Genomic DNA, 22,519 nt, shown 5'->3' with positions numbered 1-22,519 from the left:
CGAGATCCTTGATGAAAACCTGCTCCAGAGCGCTCAGGACCTCATACTAGGGCGAAGGTTCACCTTGCAACAGGACAAAACATGTTTTTTTATATATATATATWTWTTTTTAACCTTTATTTAACTAGGCAAGTCAGTTAAGAACAAATTCTTACTTACAATGATGGCATGGAACAGTGGGTTAACTGCCTTGTWCAGGGGCAGAACGACAYATTTTTACCTTGTCAGCTCAGGGATTCGATCTCGCAACCTTTTGGTTACTGGCCCAACACTCTAACCACTAGGCTACCTGCCACCCCAATGACCCTAAGCACACAGCCAAGACAACACAGGAGTTGCTTCGGGACAAGTCTCAATGTCCTTGAGTGGCCCAGCCAAAGCACGGACTTGAACCTGATCGAACATCTCTGGAGAGTGCTGAAAATAGCTGTGCAGCAACACWCCCCATCCAACCTGACAGATATTGAGAGGATCTGCAGCGAATGAGAGAAATTCCCCAAATAGGTGTGCGAAGCTTGTAGCGTCATACCCAAAAATACCTTTGGCTGTAATCACTGCCAAAGGTGCTTCAACAAAGTACTGAGTAAAAAACTGAAAATGGCACCGGAAGAAATGGCAGCAGTTTTACAGGCGCCCAACCAATTGTGCTATTATTTGTTTTTTTTRGTGTTATTTGTTTTGTACATACATATTTTGTACATAATGTTTCTGCAACCGTATCTTAACTTCTTATGGCTGCAGGGGCAGTATTGAGTAGCTTGGATGAAAGGTGCACAGAGGTGCCCAGAGTAAACGGCCTGCTCCTCAGTCATAGTTGCTAATATATGCATATTATTATTAGTATTGGATAGAAAACACTCTGAAGTTTCTAAAACTGTTTGAATTATGTCTGTGAGTATAACAGAACTCATATGGCAGGCAAAAACCTGAGAAAAAAAGTAGAAATTCTGAGGCTGGTGGATTTTCAACCAAGCTCCCATTGAAAGCCCAGCGAGATATGGATGAGTTTTCACTTCCTACGGCTTCCACTAGATGTCAACAGTCTGTAGAACTTTGTCTGATGACTCTACTGTGAAGGGGGGCCGGATGAGAGGAGAATTAGTCACCACTGCCATGAGGTGACCATTCTTTGACCATGCGCGTTCACATAAGAGGGAGCTCCGTTCCATCGCTCATCTGATGTAATTCTCCGGTTAGAACGTTATTCAAGATTTATGTTAACAACATTCTAAAGATTGATTCAATACATCGTTTGACATGTTTCTACTGACTGTTACGGAACTTTTGGACATTTCGTCACGTTTTAGTGAACGCGCTTTGTGACTTTGGAATTGTTTACCAAACGCGCTAACCAAAGTAGCTAATTGGACATAAATAACGGACATTATCGAACAAATCAAGCATTTATTGTGGACCTGGGATTCCTGGGGGTGCATTCTGATGAAGATCATCAAAGGTAAGGGAATATTTATCATGTATTTTCTGGTTTCTGTTGACTCCAACATGGCGGCTAATTTGACTATAGTTCTGAGCGCCGTCTCAGATTATTGCATGGTTTGCTTTTTCCGTAAAGTTTTTTTGAAATCTGACACAGCGGTTGCATTAAGGAGAGGTATATCTATAATTCCATTGTGAACACCATAGTATTATCATCTACATTTATGATGAGTATTTCTGTTGAATATATGTGGCTATGCACTATCACTGGATGTTTTTGGAACTAGTGAACGTAACACGCCAATGTAAACTCCGATTTTTTTATATAAATATGAACTTTATCAAACAAAACACACATGTATTGTGTAACATGAAGTCCTATGAGTGTCATCTGATGAAGATCAAAGGTTAGTGATTAATTTTATCTCTATTTGTGCTTTTTGTGACTGCTATCTTTGGCTGGAAAAATGTCTGTGCTTATTCTGTGGCTTGGTGGTGACCTAACATAATCGTTTGTGGTGCTTTCGCTGAAAAGCATATTTGAAATCGGACACTTGGTGGGATTAACAACAAGATTACCTTTAAAATGGTATAAGACACATGTATGTCTGAGGAATTTTAATTATGAGATTTCTGTTGTTTTGAATTTGGCGCCCTGCACTTTCACTGGCTGTTGTCATATCATCCCGTTACTGGGATTGCAGCCATAAGAAGTTTAAGGCAAAAAAGAGCTTCTGGATAACAGGACAGCGATCCCTCACCTCGGATTAGACTAAGATTTTTTCTACAACAAGGAGGCCGCAAAGGACATTCTCCAAACACCCGACAGGGCCGACATCCCCGTTATTTGCAAGAGGAAGACACGCAGGTACAGAGGACAAAGAGCCGGATGCCTCGTCAGGACCCGGAGAAGGCGAGTGGGAAAGCTGCCGTTACCGTCAATACTACTCGCCAACGTGCAATCATTGGGCAATAAACTAGACGAGGTACGATCACGAATATCCTACCAACGGGACATCAAAAACTGTAATATCCTATGTTTCACGGAATCGTGGCTGAATGACGACATGGATAATTCAGCTAGCGGGATACACGCTGCACTGGCAAGATAGGACAGCACACTCCGGTAAGACGGGGGGGGGGGGTTCTGTTCATATATGTAAACAACAGCGGGTGCAAGAAATCTAAGGAAGTCTCTAGATTTTGCTCGCCTGAAGTAGAGTATATTGTGATGAATTGTAGGCCACACTACTTGCCTGCAGAGTTTTCAGCTATACTTTTCGTGGCTGTTTATTTACCACCAGACAGATGCTGGCACTAAGACCGCACTCAGTCGGCTGTATAAGGAAATAAGCAAACAGGAAACCACTCAACCAGAGGCGGCGCTCCTAGTGGCCGGAGACTTTAATGCAGGGAAAGCAGGAAGCACCAGTGACTCGGTCTATAAAAAAGTGGTCAGATGAAGCAGATGCTAAACTACAGGACTGTTTTACTATCACAGACTGGAACATGTTCCTTGATTCTTCCGATGGCATTGAGGAGTACACCACATCAGTCACTGGCTTTATCAATAAGTGCATCGAGGACGTCGTCCCACAGTGACTGTACGTACATACCCCAACCAGAAGCCATGGATTACAGGCAACATTCGCACTGAGCTAAAGGGTAGAGCTGCCGCTTTCAAGGTGCGGGACTCTAACCAGGAAGCTTACAAGAAATCCTGCTATGCCCTGCAACGAACCATCAAACAGGCAAAGCGTCAATACAGGGCTAAGATTGAGTCATACTACACCGGCTCCTACGCTCGTCTTAAGTGGCAGGGCTTGCAAACTATTACAGATTACAAAGGGAAGCACAGCCGCAAGCTGCCCAGTGACACGAGCCTACCAGACGAGTTGAATCACTTCTATGCTTGCTTCGAGGCAAGCAACACTGAGGCATGCATGAGAGCATCAGCTGTTCCGGACGACTGTGTGATCCCGCTCTCCGTAGCCGACGTAAGACCTTTAAACAGGTCAACATACACAAGGCTGTGGGGCCAGATAGATTACCAGGATGTGTGCTCCGGGCATGTACTGACCAACTGGCAGGTGTCTTCACTGACATTTTCAACATGTCCCTGATTGAGTCTGTAATACCAACATGTTTCAAGCAGACCACCATAGTCCCTGTGCCCAAGAACACTAAGGCAACCTGCCTAAATGACTACAGACCCGTAGCACTCACGTCCGTGGCCATGAAGTGCTTTGAAAGGCTGGTAATGGCTCACATCAACACCATTATCCCAGAAACCCTAGACACACTCCAATTTGCATACCGCCCAAACAGATCCACAGATGATGCAATCTCTATTGCACTCCACACTGCCCTTTCCCACCTGGACAAAAGGAACACTTATGTGAGAATGCTATTCATTGACCACAGCTCAGCGTTCAACACCATAGTACCCTCAAAGCTCATTACTAAGCTAAGGATCCTGGGACTAAACACCTCCCTCTGCAACTGGATCCTAGACTTCCTGCCGGGTCGCCCCCAGGTGGTGAGGGTAGGTAGCAACACATCTGCCACGTTGATCCTCAACACTGGAGCTCCCCAGGGGTGCGTGCTCAGTCCCCTCCTGTACTCCCTGCTCACCCACGACTGCATGGCCAGGCACGACTCCAACACCATCATTAAGTTTGCAGACGCCACAACAGTGGTAGGCCTGATCACCGACAACGACAAGACAGCCTATAGGGAGGAGGTCAGAGACCTGGCCGGGTGGTGCCAGAATAACAACCTATCCCTCAACATAACCAAGACTAAGGAGATGATTGTGGACTACAGGAAAAGGAGGACCGAGCACGCCCCCATTCTCATCGACAGGACTGTAGTGGAGCAGGTTGAGCGCTTCAAGTTCCTTGGTGTCCACATCAACAACAAACTAGAATGGTCCAAACACACCAAGACAGTTGTGAAGATAGCACGACAAAGACTATTCCCACTCAGGAATCTAAAAATATTTGGCATGGGTCCTGAGATCCTCAAAAGGTTCTACAGCTGCAACATCGAGAGCATCCTGACTGGTTGCATCACTGCCTGGTACGGCAATTGCTCAGCCTCTGACCGCAAGGCATTTACAGAGGGTAGTGRGTACAGCCCAGTACATCACTGGGGCTAAGCTGCCTGCCATCCAGGACCTCTACACCAGGCGGTGTCAGAGGAAGGCCCTAAAAATTGTCAAAGACCCCAGCCACCCCAGTCATAGACTGTTCTCTCTACTACCGCATGGCAAGTGGTACTGGAGTGCCAAGTCTAGGACAAAAATGCTTTTCAACAGTTTTAACCCCCAAGCCATAAGACTCCTGAACAGGTAATCAAATGGCTACCCAGACTATTTGCATTYTGTCCCACCAACCCCCTCTTTTACACTGCTGCTACTCTCTGTTTATCATATGTGCATAGTCACTTTAACTATACATTCATGTACATACTACCTCAATTGGGCCGACCAACCAGTGCTCCCGCACATTGGCTAACCGGGCTATCTGCATTGTGTCCCGCTACCCACCACCCTCTCTTTTACGCTACTGCTACTCTCTGTTCATCATATATGCATAGTCACTTTAACCATGTCTACATGTACCTACTACCTCAAATCAGCCTGACTAACCGGTGTTTGTATGTAGCCTCGCTACTGTATATAGCCTGTCTTTTAACTGTTTTATTTCTTTACTTACCTATTGTTCACCTAATACCTTTTTTGCACTATTGGTTAGAGCCTGTAAGTAAGCATTTCACTGTAATGTCTACACCTGTTGTATTTGGGGCACGTGACAAATAAACTTTGATTTGAGTAAAGGGTCTGAATACTTATGTAAATGTGATATTTAAGTTTCTAAATTCTAAAAACCTGTTTTTGCTTTGTCATTATGGGGTATTGTGTGTAGATTGATGAGGGGGGGGGGGGGGGGGGGAAGACTGTCGACAGGTGTGTGCCGTTCCAAATCATGTCCAGTCAATTTACCAGAGGTCGACTCCAATCAAGTTGTTGAAACATCTCAAGGATGATCAATGGAAACAGGATGGACCTGATCTGTTTTTTGTGTGGTTTTTTTAACACTTTGCAAACACTTCTAAAAATCTGTTTTTGCTTTGTCATTATGGGGTATTGCGTGTAGATTGATGAGGAAAAACATTTATTTAATAAATGTTAGAATWAAGCTGTAACGTAAAAACATTTCTGAAAAGTGAAGGAGTCTGAATACCTTCCGAATGCACTGTATCTTTTTCATAATCAAAAATATTGTATTTTCAGCTGATGTACAAAACCAAAAGTGAAAGACGCAAAAACAATACTTAAGAACGGGAAGCATACAAATAGCGCACATAGAACAGATATAGCGCTTCTTAGACTTGCTTTCAATGAGATTACTATCTGAATTTGGTCAGGTCGCCCAAAAAGTTACATATAGGATTCTTTCACGCTTCCGGGTTTGTAGAAAGGAAGTTCAGCAAAGCGGCGTTGCTTATGTTCCGGTTACTAGCAACAGCACAGAGTTAGCAAGCTAGCATAATGGCTGCACAGTCCTCTCGCCAATGACACTAGTGTCCCAGCAACAAACAAAAACACCCATACTTCAGGTTTCACAACTCCACAAAGGATGCGACTGTACGTGACAGCTATGTGAGAGCAAATACAAATCGTCTGAATTTTAACGCGGCCAACATCAACATAACACAAAAAGGCCGTTCTCGCATTAAATCTGAAAGTTCCCTGTCGGTTCTCTGGAACGACTGGGGGAAGAGCCTGCAGTCTCGGTCTCTCCCTGATACAGCAAGTGCGCGACTGGGAACAGGAAGTGGATGTCTCCGATATGGACACAAGTGTCGGTGCCTCTGAAGTGACTGCAGCATGGACCATGACTGCCTGCCCTCCCTGGTGAGTAACGTGAATTTAGGTTTTCCAGATGGTTGATGATGTGTTGTAGCTCAGCACTGTAGTTCTGCAAACGGTTGCTATAGTTCAGATATTGCATTACCTGTATTCAGCTTTTGAAATAACAATAGTCTCGGTTCTCCCACTCTGCTCTCCAACTTAAGCCACCCTCCCCTTAGTTTTGACCAACATTTCTTAAACCAAATAGCACTACCATAACATACTTGATTACGTTTGTCCTGAGAACTAGACAAAGTTAGAGTTGGTTTACTGTGTCATGGTACTGATAATCAAACTGAATAATAGTACAATTTTGCTATATAAATTATCCCCTTTCTTTTCTATGGGTGTGTTGGATGCTCCACTGGATCGAATCAATGAGCTAGAGCTACAAGTCCAACAGCACTCTGTTCACCAACCGCAAAGATTCTGTGCATCTGACAACTTCAGGTTCTATACCCGGTCCCACTCAGGTCTTCATGGTGTTCTGGGAATCCATTGTCCCCTCTGCCTCCAGGTTAATCTACTAGTCCAAGGCCCAGAAGGCTGGAATGGGAAGCGCAACACCAAGGCCCAACACCAAGGCCCAACAGGAAGCTGCCGCTCATTGACAAGTTTTTTCTTTACTGCTGTCGAGTAGCTGCTGGGCTGAAGGAGGTGTTGGCGGACATATTTTGCTTGAGTGTCCGAACAGTAAGCTGCATTATAATKAACTGTACCAACTACCTGTATCTTGTCTTGGGCTCTGTACCCATTTGGATGTCCAGAGAGCAGGTGCAGGCAAGAACGCCTGACAAGTTCAAAGTTGTACTCCAGTTATCCTGGACTGCACAGAGCTGAGATGTGCCAACCCCTCCTCTCTGACAGTCAGAGACCTTTTCATCTTACAAAAAAACACACCACCTTTAAGGGCCTGATTGGGAGTGCACCTTGTGGAGCCATCACCTTTGTATCCAGGTTTTCACTGGGTCCATCTCTGATCAGGAGATCACACGTCTATCTGGAATCCTCGAGCTGTTTGAGCCTGGTGATGGACTCATGGTAGACAAGGGGTTCATCATAGAGAAGATGCTGTCAGATGTGTCGGCAACGCTCATCATTCCCCCATTCAAAAGAGCAACTTGGCTAACATGGAAAGACACCAAGCGAACGCAAGCCATTGCACATCTGAGATTGCTAGCAGAGAGAACCATTAGGAGGGTGAAGGAATACCATATCTGGGACACCATTATCCTACTCACTCTGGCAAACTGTGTCAGTCAACTGTGGAGGAACTGCTGCTTAAATAGTGAACTAACAGGGCCCTCCTATTCTCAAGGGTGATAAGCCAGTGGGAAAACATGCTCAAGCACGGCAGTGCACACACTACACATGAAATGTTATTTTTGTTCAGTACAAAATCAAACGCAACAATTTCAAAGATTTTACTCAGTTACAGTTCATAGAAGTAAATATGTCAATTGAAATAAACCCATTAGGCCCTAATTTTATGGATTTCACATGACTGGGCAGGGGCACAGCCATGGGTTCGCCTGGGAGGGCACAGGTCCACACTCTTGGGAGCCAGGTCAAGCCAAATTCTTTAAAATGACTTGAGGTGGCTTATGGTAGAGAAATTAACATTCAATTATCTGGCAACAGCTCTGTTAGGCACACTCCCTCAACTTGAGACATCTGTCACCTTTTATTGTCCTCAGCACAAGGTGCACCTGTGTAATACTTATGCTGTTTAATCAGCTTCTTCATGTCACACCTGTCAGGTGGATGAATTATCTTGGCAAATTAGAAATGCTAAACTAACAGGGATGTAAGCAAATTTGTGCACATAATTTMAGAGAAATMAGCTTTTTGTGCATATGGAACATTTCTGTGGTCTTTATTTCAGCTCATGAAACATAATATTTTTGTTAGTTCAATTTAGGGATGCACGATATCGGAATCGGACGATATTAGCTAAAAATGCCAACATCAGTATCGGCACGATGTCTAGTTTAACACTGATGTGAAAAACCAAATGTCAAAGCTGACATGCATACCTATATAACGTAGGTACATGACGTAATGACCCCACGTAAAATTTTAAGCTACACAGCATTCCTAACCTAGCCCACAATGTCTGCTGTGTGGATCYAGCATTCAACAAGCCGAGCAGTCATTTGAAAGATTAAGAGCATTTCAGCAAGGCTACTCAAAGGCGAAATCCATTAATGCCAAGAAAATGGAATTAATTGCCAATCAACCGTTCTCTGTCGTGGGTGATGTTGGCTTTCACGACTGGTCGAGCACCGGTACACACTAATGTTACCAAGTGCGCTATTGTTCAGATGTTGCCCTACCGGAGTTAAACAGTAATAGCGTCACGACATACTATGGAACGCCATTTGGGTCTTTGCATGTCAAAAAAGATACACTTCAAATAACACTATTTGACAATAACACTATTTGACGTGTTAAATAAGCTTTTAATTTGACACCTCAAATAACACCATTCTATTATAGAATGTTGTGTGTTCTGAATTTGCACGTGCAAGCTAAGCGCCACCACTATCAGTGGCACTGTCAAAGCTGTACAAAAAAGTCTGKAAACACCGGCCACGATGTGTTTACAATACCGCGTTGGTAATAAAGCATTATTTGTGCGACCGCAACTTCTGGGGTAGGTAGCTAGCTTTAGCTTGGTACCTAGCTAGCACCAATACAACCAGCCTGAAAGAATTACTAGTAGAAACTACAGTCATTTTCACTATTCTTAGCAGTGATTTAGGAATCCTTGTAAGTATTAGCTAGGTAGCTAYGTTTGCCTATTGAAATTGAACTTCAGTTCATGAAATTAAATAGCTAGCTACTTAACCCTGTTGCCCAAAACTAACGTTATAAGCAGCCAGATAGCTTCATCTGGCTAGTGAGGCTCGACCGGATCGGGTTGTGTAGCTAGATTAGGCACAATAGTGGAACTTGCCGTTTTCCTTCAAAATAAAGGTACCGTCTTTGAAGTGATGCAGGTTACAATTGGTGGAATCATGCCATATATAGACTAGATAATGTTAAACAAGGTTGGAATGTGAAGCAATGAAATTGGGTATCAGTCTCTTCAGTGACACCCACAGAACACAACTGAAGAGTTTACGCAAATATTAGCGTTGTAGCTCTTATCGCGGGACTATGACTGTGTGAAATCTCCCAAGTCAGCCTATTGTGTGTATTGACATTCATATTGCACTGTAACAGCTTTACCTAAGGATTGGGGATCAATGAAATGGTGTATCAGTCTACTCAATACCCAATATTTTTTCGCTAAATCCTCAGTTATCAGACTCAAACATCTACGCAGTATTGCATTTCCTCTGGAATAGTTGACAATAATTGTGGCTCAATTCACAGTCCCTCAATAAGAGCTACAATGCTAATGTTCTCTGGGTGTCATTGATCCACAATCCATAGGTAAAGCTGTACAGTGAAATAAGTATGCCCCCAATGCATTTCTAAAGTATAATACATCCAGTGTGATTAACGTCAAATWAAAAAATTGTCTTCTGTTGATTTTATATAACATTCCAACCTCGTTTAGCATGATCTATCCAATTATGGCATATTTCTACTATTTGTAGTCATTTGCATCACTGTCAATTACACTTATTTTGAAGGCTAACCGCAAAGTCCACTATTGTGGCTAATCCTTAGTGTGGCTAGCTTCACATAGCTGGGTCCGACCACCATTAATCAAATAAAAACTGTCTTATTAATTAAGGTTATTTTAGATGACACCTCACTATAGCTACTGAAACAGATTGTCGTTTTGCCTTGTCTTTGGGGAAGAACATTGTTTGCATCCATGAGCTAGCTAGCTTTTTTTTTATGACCGGCACTGTAGGTGCGCGAGACTACTTTACCAGCATCAAATCCTACGTATCGATGAATCGTTGTGACATATAAAATACGAGTGTAATAACTACGTAAAAAAWTMTATGAACGCATTAGTTGTGACCTGCAGTCATATTCAGGTCCTGATTGGTCAACAAGCTTATTTGACGTGTATCTTTTTTGACATGCCAAGACCCAAATGGCGTTCCATAGAAATCCTAATTGGGACATATGTTTCCAACAAAATAACTTTTGTCAGTGTGGTGTGTAACCTTGATTTAACTAGGCAAGTCAGTTATTAAGAACAAATTCTTATTTACAATGATGGCCTACCCTGGCTTAATTGTGCGCCGCCCTATGGGACACAGCCTGGAACCTCTTGTGTCCATGTGTGTTTTTTTATTTTTTTTATTTCACCTTTATTTAACCAGGTAGGCTAGTTGAGAACAAGTTCTCATTTGCAACTGCGACCTGGCCAAGATAAAGCATAGCAGTGTGAACAGACAACACAGAGTTACACATGGAGTAAACAATAAACAAGTCAATAACATGGTAGAAAAAAAAAAAATCTATATACAGTGTGTGCAAAAGGCATGAGGTAGGCAATAAATCGAATAATTACAATTTAGCAGATTAACACTGGAGTGATAAATCATCAGATGATCATGTGCAAGAAGAGATACTGGTGTGCAAAAGAGCAGAAAAGTAAATAAATAAAAGCAGTATGGGGGGTGAGGTAGGTAAATTGGGTGGGTAGTTTACAGATGGACTATGTACAGCTGCAGCGATCGGTTAGCTGCTCGGATAGCAGATTTTTAAAGTTGTTGAGGGAGATAAAAGTCTCCAACTTCAGAGATTTTTGCAATTCGTTCCAGTCGCAGGCAGCAGAGAACTGGAAGGAAAGGCGTCCAAATGAGGTTTTGGCTTTAGGGATGATCAGTGAGATACTGATTAACTACTTAACTGTAATAGAATGCTTAAAAGGCAGCTAAAATGTTAAATATCAGTATCAGGTTTTTTGTCAAGTTAAATATCGGTATCGCCAAAAATGTCATCACTAGTTATATTAATTATGTCATTATAAATAACAGCTTTATACCAACGTGTACATGTTTTGTGATCATTATAAATTGATCTGTTCAGACGATGAATTTTGGATCATTTGTATTTTGAATGTGTATTAGGTTACGAATAATATGGTGTTTTGGGATGTAGTATTTGCATAATGCATTCATCTGTTAGAACATTGTTACATTTGATTTGATCATTAAATATTCATTCTGTGACATGTTTAGCCTGTCATAAAATAACAAAGATCACACTTCAATCAGTAGAATACTCTATTACAATGTTGCTTACATTTTAGTCATTTAGCAGACACTCTTATCCAGAACAACTTACAGTAGTGAGTGCATACATTTTCTTACTGGTCATCCGTGGGAATCGAACCCACAACCCCAGCGTTGCAAACGCCATGCTCTACCAACTGCCACACGGGAGAGACAAACAAGATTATTTTAACAAATTATCTCCTTTACATACAATTGTAAATAGTTATATACAGTACACAACCAAAAGTATGTGGACACCAGCTCGTCAAACATCATGGGCATTAATATGGAGTTGGTCCCCCCCTTTGCTGCTATAACAGCCTCCACTCTTCTGGTAAGGCTTTCCACTAGACGTTGGAACACTGCTTCAGGAACTTGAGTCCATTCAGCCACAAGAGCATTAGTGAGGTCGGGCACTGATGTTGGGCAATTAGGCCTGGCTCACAGTCGGCGTTCCAATTCATCCCAAAGGTATTTGATGGGGTTGAGGTCAGGGCTTTGTGCAGGCCAGTCAAGTTCTTCACACCGATCTCGACAAATCATTTATGTATGGACCTCGCTTTGTGCACAGGGACATTGTCATGCTGAAAAAGGAAAGGGCCTTCCCCAAACTGTTGCCACAAAGTTGAAAGCACAAAATCGTCTAGAATGTCATTGTATGCTATAGCATTAAGAGTTCCCTTCACTGGAAGGGGCCTAGAACGAACCATGACAAACAGCACCAAACCATTATTCCTCCTTTACATTTGGCACTATGCATTAGGGCAGGTAGCGTTCTCCTGGCATCTGCCAATCCCAGATTAGTCTGTCGGACTGCCGGAGAACGCGTTTCCACTTCTCCAGAGTCCAATGGCGGCGAGCCTGCCATTGCGCATGGTGATCTAAACCCATTGCATGAAGCTCCCGACTAACAGTTATTGTGCGGACGTTGCTTCTAGAGGTAGTTGGAACTCTGTAGTGAGTGTTGCAACCGAGGACAGACAATTTTTATGCGCTTCAGCACTCGGCGGTCCTGTTCTGTGAGCTTGTGTGGCCTACCACTTCGCAGCTGAGCCGATGTTGCGCCCAGACGTTTCCACTTCACAATAACAGCACTTACTGGGGCAGCTCTAGCAGGGCCGAAATTTGATTAACTGACTTATTGGAAAGGTGGCATCCTATGACGGTGCCGCGTTGAATGTCACAGCTCTTCAGTAAGGCCATTCTACTGCCAATGGTTGTCTACGGAGACTGCATGGCTGTGTGCTCGATGTTATACACCTGTCAGCAACGGGTGTGGCTGAAATAGACAAATCCACATACCTTTGAATATATAGTGTATGTATATTTCCTTGGGCAACATTTTGTGCCTGCCAAGTAAGACTGGCTGACCTGCAACAATATTTATCTTAAGGTACACATCCATGTAGGTGTAGAGGTCAATCTCTGCTATCAAAGCATCTCTCCAAATGATCTCTACTGTAATGTCACGTCTAGCGTTGTATTGAAGTCGCACCAATCTGGACTTGCCAGTGATATTTGTGGCTGTGTTTGAGCTTGGCCTGTCCATTAACAAACTTAATGTGTTTCACATCAGTTACTCAACGTCAGGGCACTTGATCTCGGCTAGCCCGAAGAATGGCGCTGCAGAAGGGTCAAACTTTCCCATCAGGGCTTGCCCCAAGATGGGGTGCATCTGGGTGCACAACGAATCCACAAGGTTTGATCGAGACATTAAATAATTCTGAGTAGTCCTGCAGAACTCGACTCAAGCTCAATACCCTGCCATTCACCTTTAAGCATCCTCATGGCTAGGGCCTGGCTAGATGAGTCCCCACGCACGTGGCATGCCTCGCTGAACCGGCTAGCAGTCACACATGGTTTCCTCATTTCCTTCCATTTTAGACAGGCAGACTGCAATTGCCTTTCTTTTACTGTGAGTTGGGGGAATGCAGGAGCATCTGGATGCTTTAGAATCTCTTGGGGTGACAGTTGGGGGACACTAAGACAGCATTGACCCACGGGGCACTGGAACAAATCTAGAGTCAACCAGAGTAATTTCTTCCAGTCCATGCAGCACCTTGGCGATGGCAGGTTGCGGTCTCATGCTCCTCAAACTTGGTCCAGCAGACAGCACCATCATGTCAGGAAGAGGCCCTGAAACACATAAGCATAGACAATGGATGAATGTCAGTCAAGACCATAAAACTTTAGTTCAATAAATTTCAACACGAGTGAAGGCAGTGACAGCCTGGGGATGGCAACCTGTTTAAAAAGACAATTGTAACTCACCAGGGAGTGGATTTAATGCCACTCCTGCCTGATGTCCTTGGCTTCCTCAACCATTAATCAGCAGGCTCTGGTCAAATCCCCTGGTCAAACAATGTACATTAATGAGCCTACAAAAATACAAAATGTGTTGTCTATGACAATATGAAAAATTCTCAATTTCAAAACTTGACCATTATGGTGTAATGTGCAATCTGGAAGAGTAGAGCCACCAGATGATTGCACAAATCTCTGAGCTGCACATGAACAGGAGAAGCAGTTTATGATGATACGCTCCTTGCAATGTGATCTAAAAGAACATGCGGGGGGGGGGGGAATCACATAGTTGTGATACACTGTTCTTGATCAGCAAGGTCATGACTCCTCTTCAATTCACACATTAAAATGTAACTGACCAACTACAAAAAGTTTACTATACTACATTTTAAAATGTTATGCAGGCTCAGATCAGTAACAACAAAGGAACTAGGCCTACTGCATGTCCAGGTACATGAGAACCGATACGTATGAGCAAAATATAGGAAACTGCAACCGCATCAACAATAAGCACTAAACTGCCTATCATATCTCGTAACCTGCAGTAAATGGGGCTCCTCATTGGCCTGTGACACCTTGTCCATACTACCACTGCCTTCTGGTCTATTATGTTTTAGCAAGAAAATAAAAAAAAGTGTTAGGTGAGATGTAATCTATTAGCGTACATCATTTTAAATTGCTACTCTTAATGTTACTGAGATGGGTCTAGCTAGCTACGTTGCTTACTAGAAACAAATAATATACACATATTAGTGGCTGGCCAAATAGTTACCATTAATTAGTTGTCTAGCTAAGTCTGACAAACATTAAGTAAAGTTAGCTTGCTAGCTTGTTAGCTTGCACTAATCAATTTGGTAATGGCTTAGCTACCGTTAGCTAGCTAGTTATCTCAACTGGTCACTTCAAGCACTAACTTACCTTGATAGTTGAAGATATATTGTTTGTGGAAGAAAATGTATTCTTTATCAAGTTTAGATCTCTTCGTCTGGGAATGTTCGTGAACGATAGCCACATCACTCATGCAAATTGAGTAGTGACTGGGTAAACGCCATGATCGAATTTTGCGGAAGACTAGACGACAACCGGATATCGTCATACCGCTTGGCAAGGGAGGAAGTTGTCTGTTGGGGGTGTGAAAAAAGCCTATTGTAGCTTTAAGTTCTCTACACCACTGAATATTAGTGTGCATATAAACATRKAATGATGTGGCACGCAACCATTGGTTGATGCAATGCACATAAGGACTTACCTTATTTGCTCTGTCCACCTTGGCACACACAGCATCCATGGCTGCCCTCTCCGCCAGGCGAGCCTGTTTCTTCTCCTTCGCTTTGTTTGACTTCCTCTGGAGAGTGGTATGAGGGGAGAGAGGTACAGTTAGAGATGGGAAATAAAAATGTCAGTTGGTCAATCTTCAAGCAGAAGGCTGCAGCAGTAGTGTGTTTGTGTGCATGAGTGAAGTGAGGGACGTGTGTCCCAATATTGATGTAAGGCCAAAGAGACATGGTTTAGTGCCTCTTGCTCCTTAGAAAAACATACGAGGGACTAGCTATATGATTACAAAAGAAAACTAACATCTGGACCATAAATAGTTTTCCACTGTTGGCAGTGAGAGTGGAATATGGCACACAGCTAGCTAGCAAGCAAGCAAACAGCTAGCTAGCAAGCAAGCAAGCAAGCAAACAGCTAGCTAGCAAGCAAGCAAGCAAACAGCTAGCTAGCAAGCAAGCAAGCAGACAGCTAGCTAGCAAGCAAGCAGACAGCTAGCTAGCAAGCAAAGCAAGCAAGCAAGCAAGCAAGCAAACAGCTAGCAAGCAAGCAAGCAAGCAGGCTAGCTAGCAAGCAAGCAAGCAAGCAGCTAGCAAGCAAGCAAGCAAACAGCTAGAAGCAAGCAAGCAAGCAAACAGCTAGCTAGCTAGCTAGCAAGCAAACAGCTAGCTACAAGCAAGCAAGCAACAGCAAGCAAGCAGCTAGCAAGCAAGCAAGCAAAAGCAGCAAGCAAGAAACAAGCAAACAGTATAGCAAGCAAACAAGCAAGCAGCTAGCTAGCAAGCAAGCAAGCAAGCAGCTAGCTAGCAAGCAAACAGCTAGCAGCAAGCAAGCAAGCAAACAGCTAGCTAGCAAGCAAGCAAGCAAACAGCTAGCTAGCAAGCAAGCAAGCAAGCAAAACAGCTAGCAAGCAAGCAAGCAAGCAAGCAAACAGCTAGCTAGCTAGCAAGCCAACAGCTAGCTAGCAAGCAGCAAGCAAGCAGCTAGAAGCAAGCAAGCAAACAGCTAGCAAGCAAGCAAACAGCTAGCAAGCAAGCAAACAAGCAAGCAGCTAGCTAGCAAGCAGCTAGCTAGCAAGCAACAGCTAGCTAGCAAGCAAGCAAGCAAGCAGCTAGCTAGCAAGCAAACAGCTAGCTAGCAAGAAGCAAGCAAGCAAACAGCTAGCTAGCTAGCAAGCAAACAGCTAGCTAGCAAGCAAGCAAGCAAACACGTAGCAAGCAAGCAAGCAAGCAAGCAAACAGCTACAAGCAAGCAAGCAGCAGCTAGCAAGCAAGCAAGCAAACAGCTAGCAAGCAACGAAACAGCTAGAAGCAAGCAAACAGCAAGCAGCTAGCTAGCAAGCAGCTAGCTAGCAAGCAAACAGCTAGCTAGCAAGCAAGCAAAAGCAACAGCTCGCTAGCAAGCAAGCAAACAGCTCGCTAGCAAAGCAAGCAAACAAGCAAACAGCTAGCTAGCAAGCTAGCAAGCAAACAGCTAGCTAGCAAGCTAGCAAGCAAGCAAACACAGCTAGCAAGCTAGCAAGCAAACAGCTAGCTAGCAAGCAAACAGCTAGCTAGCAAGCAAGCAAAGCAAACAGCTCGCTAGCAAGCAAGCAAGCAAACAGCTAGCTAGCAAGCAAACAGCTAGCAGCAAGCAAGCAAGCAAGCAAGCAGCAGCAAGCAAGCAAGCAAACAGCTAGCAAGCAAGCAAGCAAGCAAGCAAACAAGCTAGCTAGCTAGCTAGCAAGCAAACAAGCTAGCTAGCAAGCAAAAGCAAGCAAGCAGCTAGCAAGCAAGCAAGCAAGCAAACAGCTAGCAAGCAAAAACAAGCAAGCAGCTAGCTAGCAACAGCTAAGCTAGCAAGCAAACAGCTAGCTAGCAAGCAAGCAAGCAAAGCAAACAGCTAGCTAGCAAGCAAGCAAGCAAGCAAACAGCTCGCTAGCAAGCAAGCAAGCAAGCAAACAGCTGCTAGCAAGCAGCAACAGCTAAGCTAGCAACAAGCAAACAAGCAAACAGCTAGCTAGCAAACAGCTAGCTAGCAAGCTAGCAAGCAAGCAAACAGCTAGCTAGCAAGCAAACAGCTAGCTAGCAAGCAAACAGCTAGCTAGCAAGCCAAGCAAGCAAAAGCTCGCTAGCAAGCAAGCAAGCAAACAGCTAGCTAGCAAGCAAGCAAGCAAACAGCTCGCTAGCAAGCAAGCAAGAAACAGCTCGCTAGCAAGCAGCAAGCAAACAGCTCGCTAGCAAGCAAGCAAGCAAAAGCTCGCTAGCAAGCAAGCAAGCAAGCAAACAGCTAGCTAGCAAGCAAGCAGCAAAACAGCTACAAGCAAGCAAGCAAGCAAGCTAGCAAGCAAGCAAAGCAAGCAGCTAGCAAGCAAGCAAACAAGCAAGCAGCTAGCTAGCAGCAAGCAAGCAGCTACTAGCAAGCAAACAGCTAGCTAGCAAGCAAACAGCTAGCTACAAGCAAGCAAGCAGCTAGCTAGCAAGCAAACAGCTAGCTAGCAAGCAGACAAGCAAACAGCTAGCTAGCAAGCAAGCAAGCAAACAGCTAGCTCAAGCAAGCAAGCAAGCAAACAGCTCGCTAGCAAGCAAGCACAACAGCTAGCTAGCAAGCAAGCAAGCAAGCAAACAGCTAGCGTAGCAAGCAAGCAAGCAAACAGCTAGCAAGCAAGCAAGCACTAGCAGCCAAGCAACAAGCAAAAGCAAACAGCTAGCAAGCAAGCAAGCAAGCAAGCAAGCAAGCAAACAGCTAGCAAGCAAGCAAACAGCTACTAGCTAGCAAGCAAGCAAGCAAGCAAGCAAGCAAGCAAACAGCTAGCAAGCAAGCAAACAGCTAGCAAGAAAGCAAACAGCTAGCAAGCAAGCAAGCAAGCAAACAGCTACCTAGCAAGCAAGCAAGCAAACAGCTAGCAAGCAAACAGCTAGCTAGCAAGCAAACAGCTAGCAAGCAAACAGCTAGCTAGCAAGCAAACAGCTAGCAAGCAAACAGCTAGCTAGCAAGCAAGCAAACAGCTAAAGCAAGCAAACAAACAGCTAGCTAGCAAGCAAGCAAGCAAGCAAGCAAGCAAGCAAACAGCTAGCAAGCAAGCAAACAGCTAGCAAGAAAGCAAACAGCTAGCAAGCAAGCAAGCAAGCAAACAGCTACCTAGCAAGCAAGCAAGCAAACAGCTAGCAAGCAAACGCTAGCTAGCAAGCAAACAGCTAGCAAGCAAACAGCTAGCTAGCAAGCAAACAGCTAGCAAGCAAACAGCTAGCTAGCAAGCAAGCAAACAGCTAAAGCAAGCAAGCAAACAGCTAGCAAGCAAGCAAAACAGCTAGCTAGCAAGCAAACAGCAAGCAAACAGCTAGCTAGCAAGCAAACAGCAAGCAAACAGCTAGCTAGCAAGCAAACAGCAAGCAAACAGCTAGCTAGCAAGCAAAACAGCTAGCAAACAGCTAGCTAGCAAGCACGCAGCTAGCTAGCAAGCAACACAGCTAGCTAGCAAGCAAAACAGCTAGCTAGCAAGCAAACAGCTAGCTAGCAAGCAAACAGCTAGCTAGCAAGCAAACAGCTAGCTAGCAAGCAAAACAGCTAGCTAGCAAGCACACAGCTAGCTAGCAAGCAAACAAGCACACAGCTAGCTAGCAAGCAAACAAGCACACAGCTAGCTAGCAAGCAAACAACACACAGCTAGCTAGCAAGCAAACAAGCACACAGCTAGCTAGCAAGCAAACAAGTACACAGCTAGCTAGCAAACAAGCACACAGCTAGCTAGCTAGCAAGCACACAGCTAACTAGCTAGCTAGCAAGCACACAGCTAACAGCTAGCTACAAGCACACAGCTAGCAAGCAAACAAGCACACAGCTAGCTAGCAAGCAAACAAGCACACAGCTAGCTAGCAAGCAAACAAGTACACAGCTAGCTAGCAAGCAAACAAGTACACAGCTAGCAAACAAGCAAACAAGTACACAGCTAGCAAACAAGCAAACAAGTACACAGCTAGCAAACAAGCAAACAAGCACACAGCTAGCAAACAAGCAAGCAAACAAACACAGCTAGACTAGCAAGCAAACAACACCACAGCTAGCTAGCAGAGCAGCTAGCAAGCACACACAGCTAGCTAGCAAGCGAGCACAAAGCTAGCTAGCAAGCGAGCACACAGCTAGCTAGCAAGCGAGCACACAGCTAGCTAGCAAGCAAGCACACAGCTAGCTAGCAAGCAAGCACACAGCTAGCTAGCAAACAGCTAGCTAGCAAGCCAACAGCGAGCTAGCAAGCAAGCAAACACAGTTGGCTGGCCAACAAACAAAAAACAGTTGGCTGGCCAGCAAACAAACAAAAAACAGTTGGCTGGCCAGCAAACAAACAAAACAGTTGGCTGGCCAGCAAACAAACAGTTAGGTAGGTAATGTTAGCGACTTCTTACCCCAGCTAGATGTAGGTTGTAAAACGTGACTTAAAATCATCAGGTTACTTACTACTTCTCAAATGTTCTAAACAGGTAGCTAAGAGTCGAGCCTCCCACCTTGCCTAATCTAGACTAGTGTGGCACAATGAGAAAGAAGCCTTTGTGAAAATTGATTCATATCAAGCTAGTTACGTAGCACCACATCTGAAAACAAACACACCGCACGGGAGAGCGTTGCAATGGGGCAACACTTGACCAAATAAAACCAGTGAAAAAGATGGTTTAAACAATCACAAAAAGGGGTTATTTTGGAGCTGGTTAACGGTGTGCCTGCCAGCCATCCATTCATTCCGTGGTCTCTCCATCACGCATTCACGGGATCATGATTTTGGACGCTGTCTTTGTTTGATGGAAGCATTCACCTTTTCACACAAATACACGGACAGACGGTCAAAACTCACCCCCATATTGCTGTATTATAACGACCGCCTTGAAGAAACTAGCTACCTATCTTGCAAGCTGTTGTATTGATATAGCTAACTAGATCGCCAAATTAATATTGTTTCTTGAGTGGGGCAAGATTAGGTAAAATGATTGCGTTGCTAGATATTTAGCAAGCTAACTACCACATTACCTCAACTGGCTACAAATAACAATATTCCCACGATTGCTTACATTAACTTTAATCGACGAAATTAGACGTTTAATCACGTTTTATATTATTTGGCGCCAAGAGAAAGGGTTGATTTACGTCTCTTGGCCCTACTCCCTTTTCTCTATCCTTTCCTCCCTCTTTCTTTTACTACTCTTCTCAGACCAACATTAACGAGAATATCGTTTCCTCTTAAGCATTGGGGAAATGACGACATCAGCTTGTCGGGGGTCAATAAAGAAAGAAACCTGACAACTATTATTCCTGAGTTCACGCTGCAAAATGGCTATATAAGAAACTGTATTCATGTTTTTCTCACTTGTTGTGGAAATATGAATAATGATTCTGGTAACTATTTAAGAGGGRCTGAACGAGCCAAAATATTTATGGCTATTGAGGCATGGTTGTCCAAAGCCTTATACTCAGTGATGTCTGTAGTAATATTATTATTATTATTTAAAAAAATATATACTTTTTTTTATTAACAACAAATCAATACAGGAAGTACATGTGGGAACACAAGTGTATATAAATAATATACAAAGGACAATTGGGCTAGGGGGTACAATATCACATTACACAAGGACCTTAAGGGACATACATACACTTATTATTCTAACAGCTTTTTTGTTAGTATAGTATTTAATTGTCTTTGTAAGGTAAGAAAACGTGGTGTTTTGTTAGTAAATGTACATTTGTGAAAATGAAATTTGACCAAAAGAATAATGAAATTAATTACATAAAAATGTTTCAGCTTATTTCTATCGTAGGTAAAGAATCCAAGCAGTACATCTCTCCACAATAGTGTAAGATCTTCATAAATGTGTTCAATTATAAATCTACTGATGTCTTGCCACAGTTTTCTTACATGAATACAATGCCAAAAAGATGCAACACTGTTTCTGGGTGGTCATTACAAAAGGAACCATTTGAGTTGATGTTTTCCTTAAATTTCTTCATATAGTGGTTGGCAGGATAATATTTATGAATAATTTTATYAGGAAACTTCCTTAATTTTGTTAACAAGTAGGTATGTGTGTGGCAACATCCAAACTTTCATGATGCCTCTTAGGCCAACAGCAATATGTACAGTGGGGCAAAAAAGTATTTAGTCAGACACCAATTGTGCAAGTTCTCCCACTTAAAAAGAGGAGAGAGGCCTGTATTTTCATCATAGGTACACTTCAACTATGACAGACAAAATGAGAAAAGAAAATCCAGAAAATCACATTGTAGGATTTTTAATGAATTTATTTGCAAATTATGGTGGAAAATAAGTATTTGGTCAATAACAAAAGTTTATCTCAATACTTTGTTATATACCCTTTGTTGGCAATGACAGAGGTGAAGACTTACAGAAAACGTTTGACAAGGTTTTCACACACTGTTGCTGGTATTTTGGCCCATTCCTCCATGCAGATCTCCTCTAGAGCAGTGATGTTTTGGGGCTGTTGCTGGGCAATATGGACTTTCAACTCCCTCACAATTTCTATGGGTGAATCTGGAGGACTGGCGTAGCCACCCAGGACCTTGAAATGCTTCTTACAACCACTCTTCGTGCCCGCGGCGTGTGTTTGGTTTCATGTCATGCTGAAAGACCAGCCACGTTTCATCTTCAATCCCTTGCTGATTGAAGGGAGGTTTCACTCAATCTCACGATACATGCCCCATTCTTCTTCCTTTACACGGATCAGTCCGTCCTGGTCCCTTTGCAGGAAAAACAGGCCCCAAAAGCAATGATGTTTCCATCCCCATGCTTCACAGTAGGTATGTTCTTTGGATTGCAACTCAGCATTCTTTGTCCTCCAAAACACGACGAGGGTTTTAGTTGTTATACGCAAAAAGTTCTATTTGTGTTCATACGACCATATGACATTCTCCCAATCTTCTTACTGGATTCATCCAAATGGCTCTCTAGCAAACTCAGACGGGCCTTGGACATGTACTGCTAAGAGCGGGGACACGTCTGGCACTGCAGGATTTGACCAGTTCCCTGACGCGTGCCCTGTGCTCTGATGGTAGGCTTTTTACTGTCCCAGCCTCCTGCAGGTCATCTCACTAGGTCCCCCGTGTTGGTTCTGGTGATTTTGCTCACCAGTCTTGTGATCATTGTACCCACGGGAATGTATATCTTGCATGGAGCCCCAAATCCAGGGAGAATTTATTCAGTGCGGTACTTGTAGTCTTTCCATTTCCTAAATAATTGCTCCCACAGTTGATTTTCTTTCAAACCAAGCTGCTTACTATTGCAGATTAGTCTTCCCAACCTGGTGCAGCTGTCTACAATTTTGTTTCTGGTGTCCGGTTACAGTCCTCTGCTATACTGGCGTTGGCCCAATAGTCCGAGTTGGAGGTGACTGTATTTAGTGGACAGGTGTCTTAA

At 43.6% G+C, this 22,519-nt stretch overlaps 1 protein-coding gene and 1 long non-coding RNA gene across 8 annotated transcripts in view; one reads left to right on the top strand and one right to left on the bottom strand.

Annotated features, from left to right (window-relative positions):
• The window catches only part of LOC111951742 (N-alpha-acetyltransferase 40), a 35,600-nt gene extending 14,905 nt beyond the window's left edge, over positions 1-20,695 (bottom strand). For 2 of the 7 annotated variants that reach the window (XM_023969944.3, XM_024134586.2), the window contains exons 1-2: positions 19,946-20,695; positions 15,101-15,196 (exon numbers count right to left, since the gene is read on the bottom strand). In XM_023969944.3, the coding sequence (XP_023825712.1) occupies positions 15,101-15,196; positions 19,946-19,951 (102 nt within the window). In that variant the 5' untranslated portion in view covers positions 19,952-20,695. The other 5 variants (XM_070434919.1, XM_070434913.1, XM_023969950.2 and 2 more) reach the window with 5 other exon arrangements.
• On the top strand, positions 5,966-11,502 carry LOC139023007 (uncharacterized). The gene is made up of 2 exons (XR_011474073.1): positions 5,966-6,358; positions 6,742-11,502. It is a non-coding gene; the product is annotated as an uncharacterized lncRNA (long non-coding RNA).
• Positions 20,696-22,519: the final 1,824 nt, after the last annotated feature.

The sequence above is a fragment of the Salvelinus sp. IW2-2015 genome, linkage group LG3 (genome assembly GCF_002910315.2).
Source record: "Salvelinus sp. IW2-2015 linkage group LG3, ASM291031v2, whole genome shotgun sequence".
NCBI classification, from domain to species: Eukaryota; Metazoa; Chordata; class Actinopteri; order Salmoniformes; family Salmonidae; genus Salvelinus; species Salvelinus sp. IW2-2015.
Note: the sequence above shows the minus strand (reverse complement) of the source record. Positions and strands in the feature narration are given on the sequence as shown.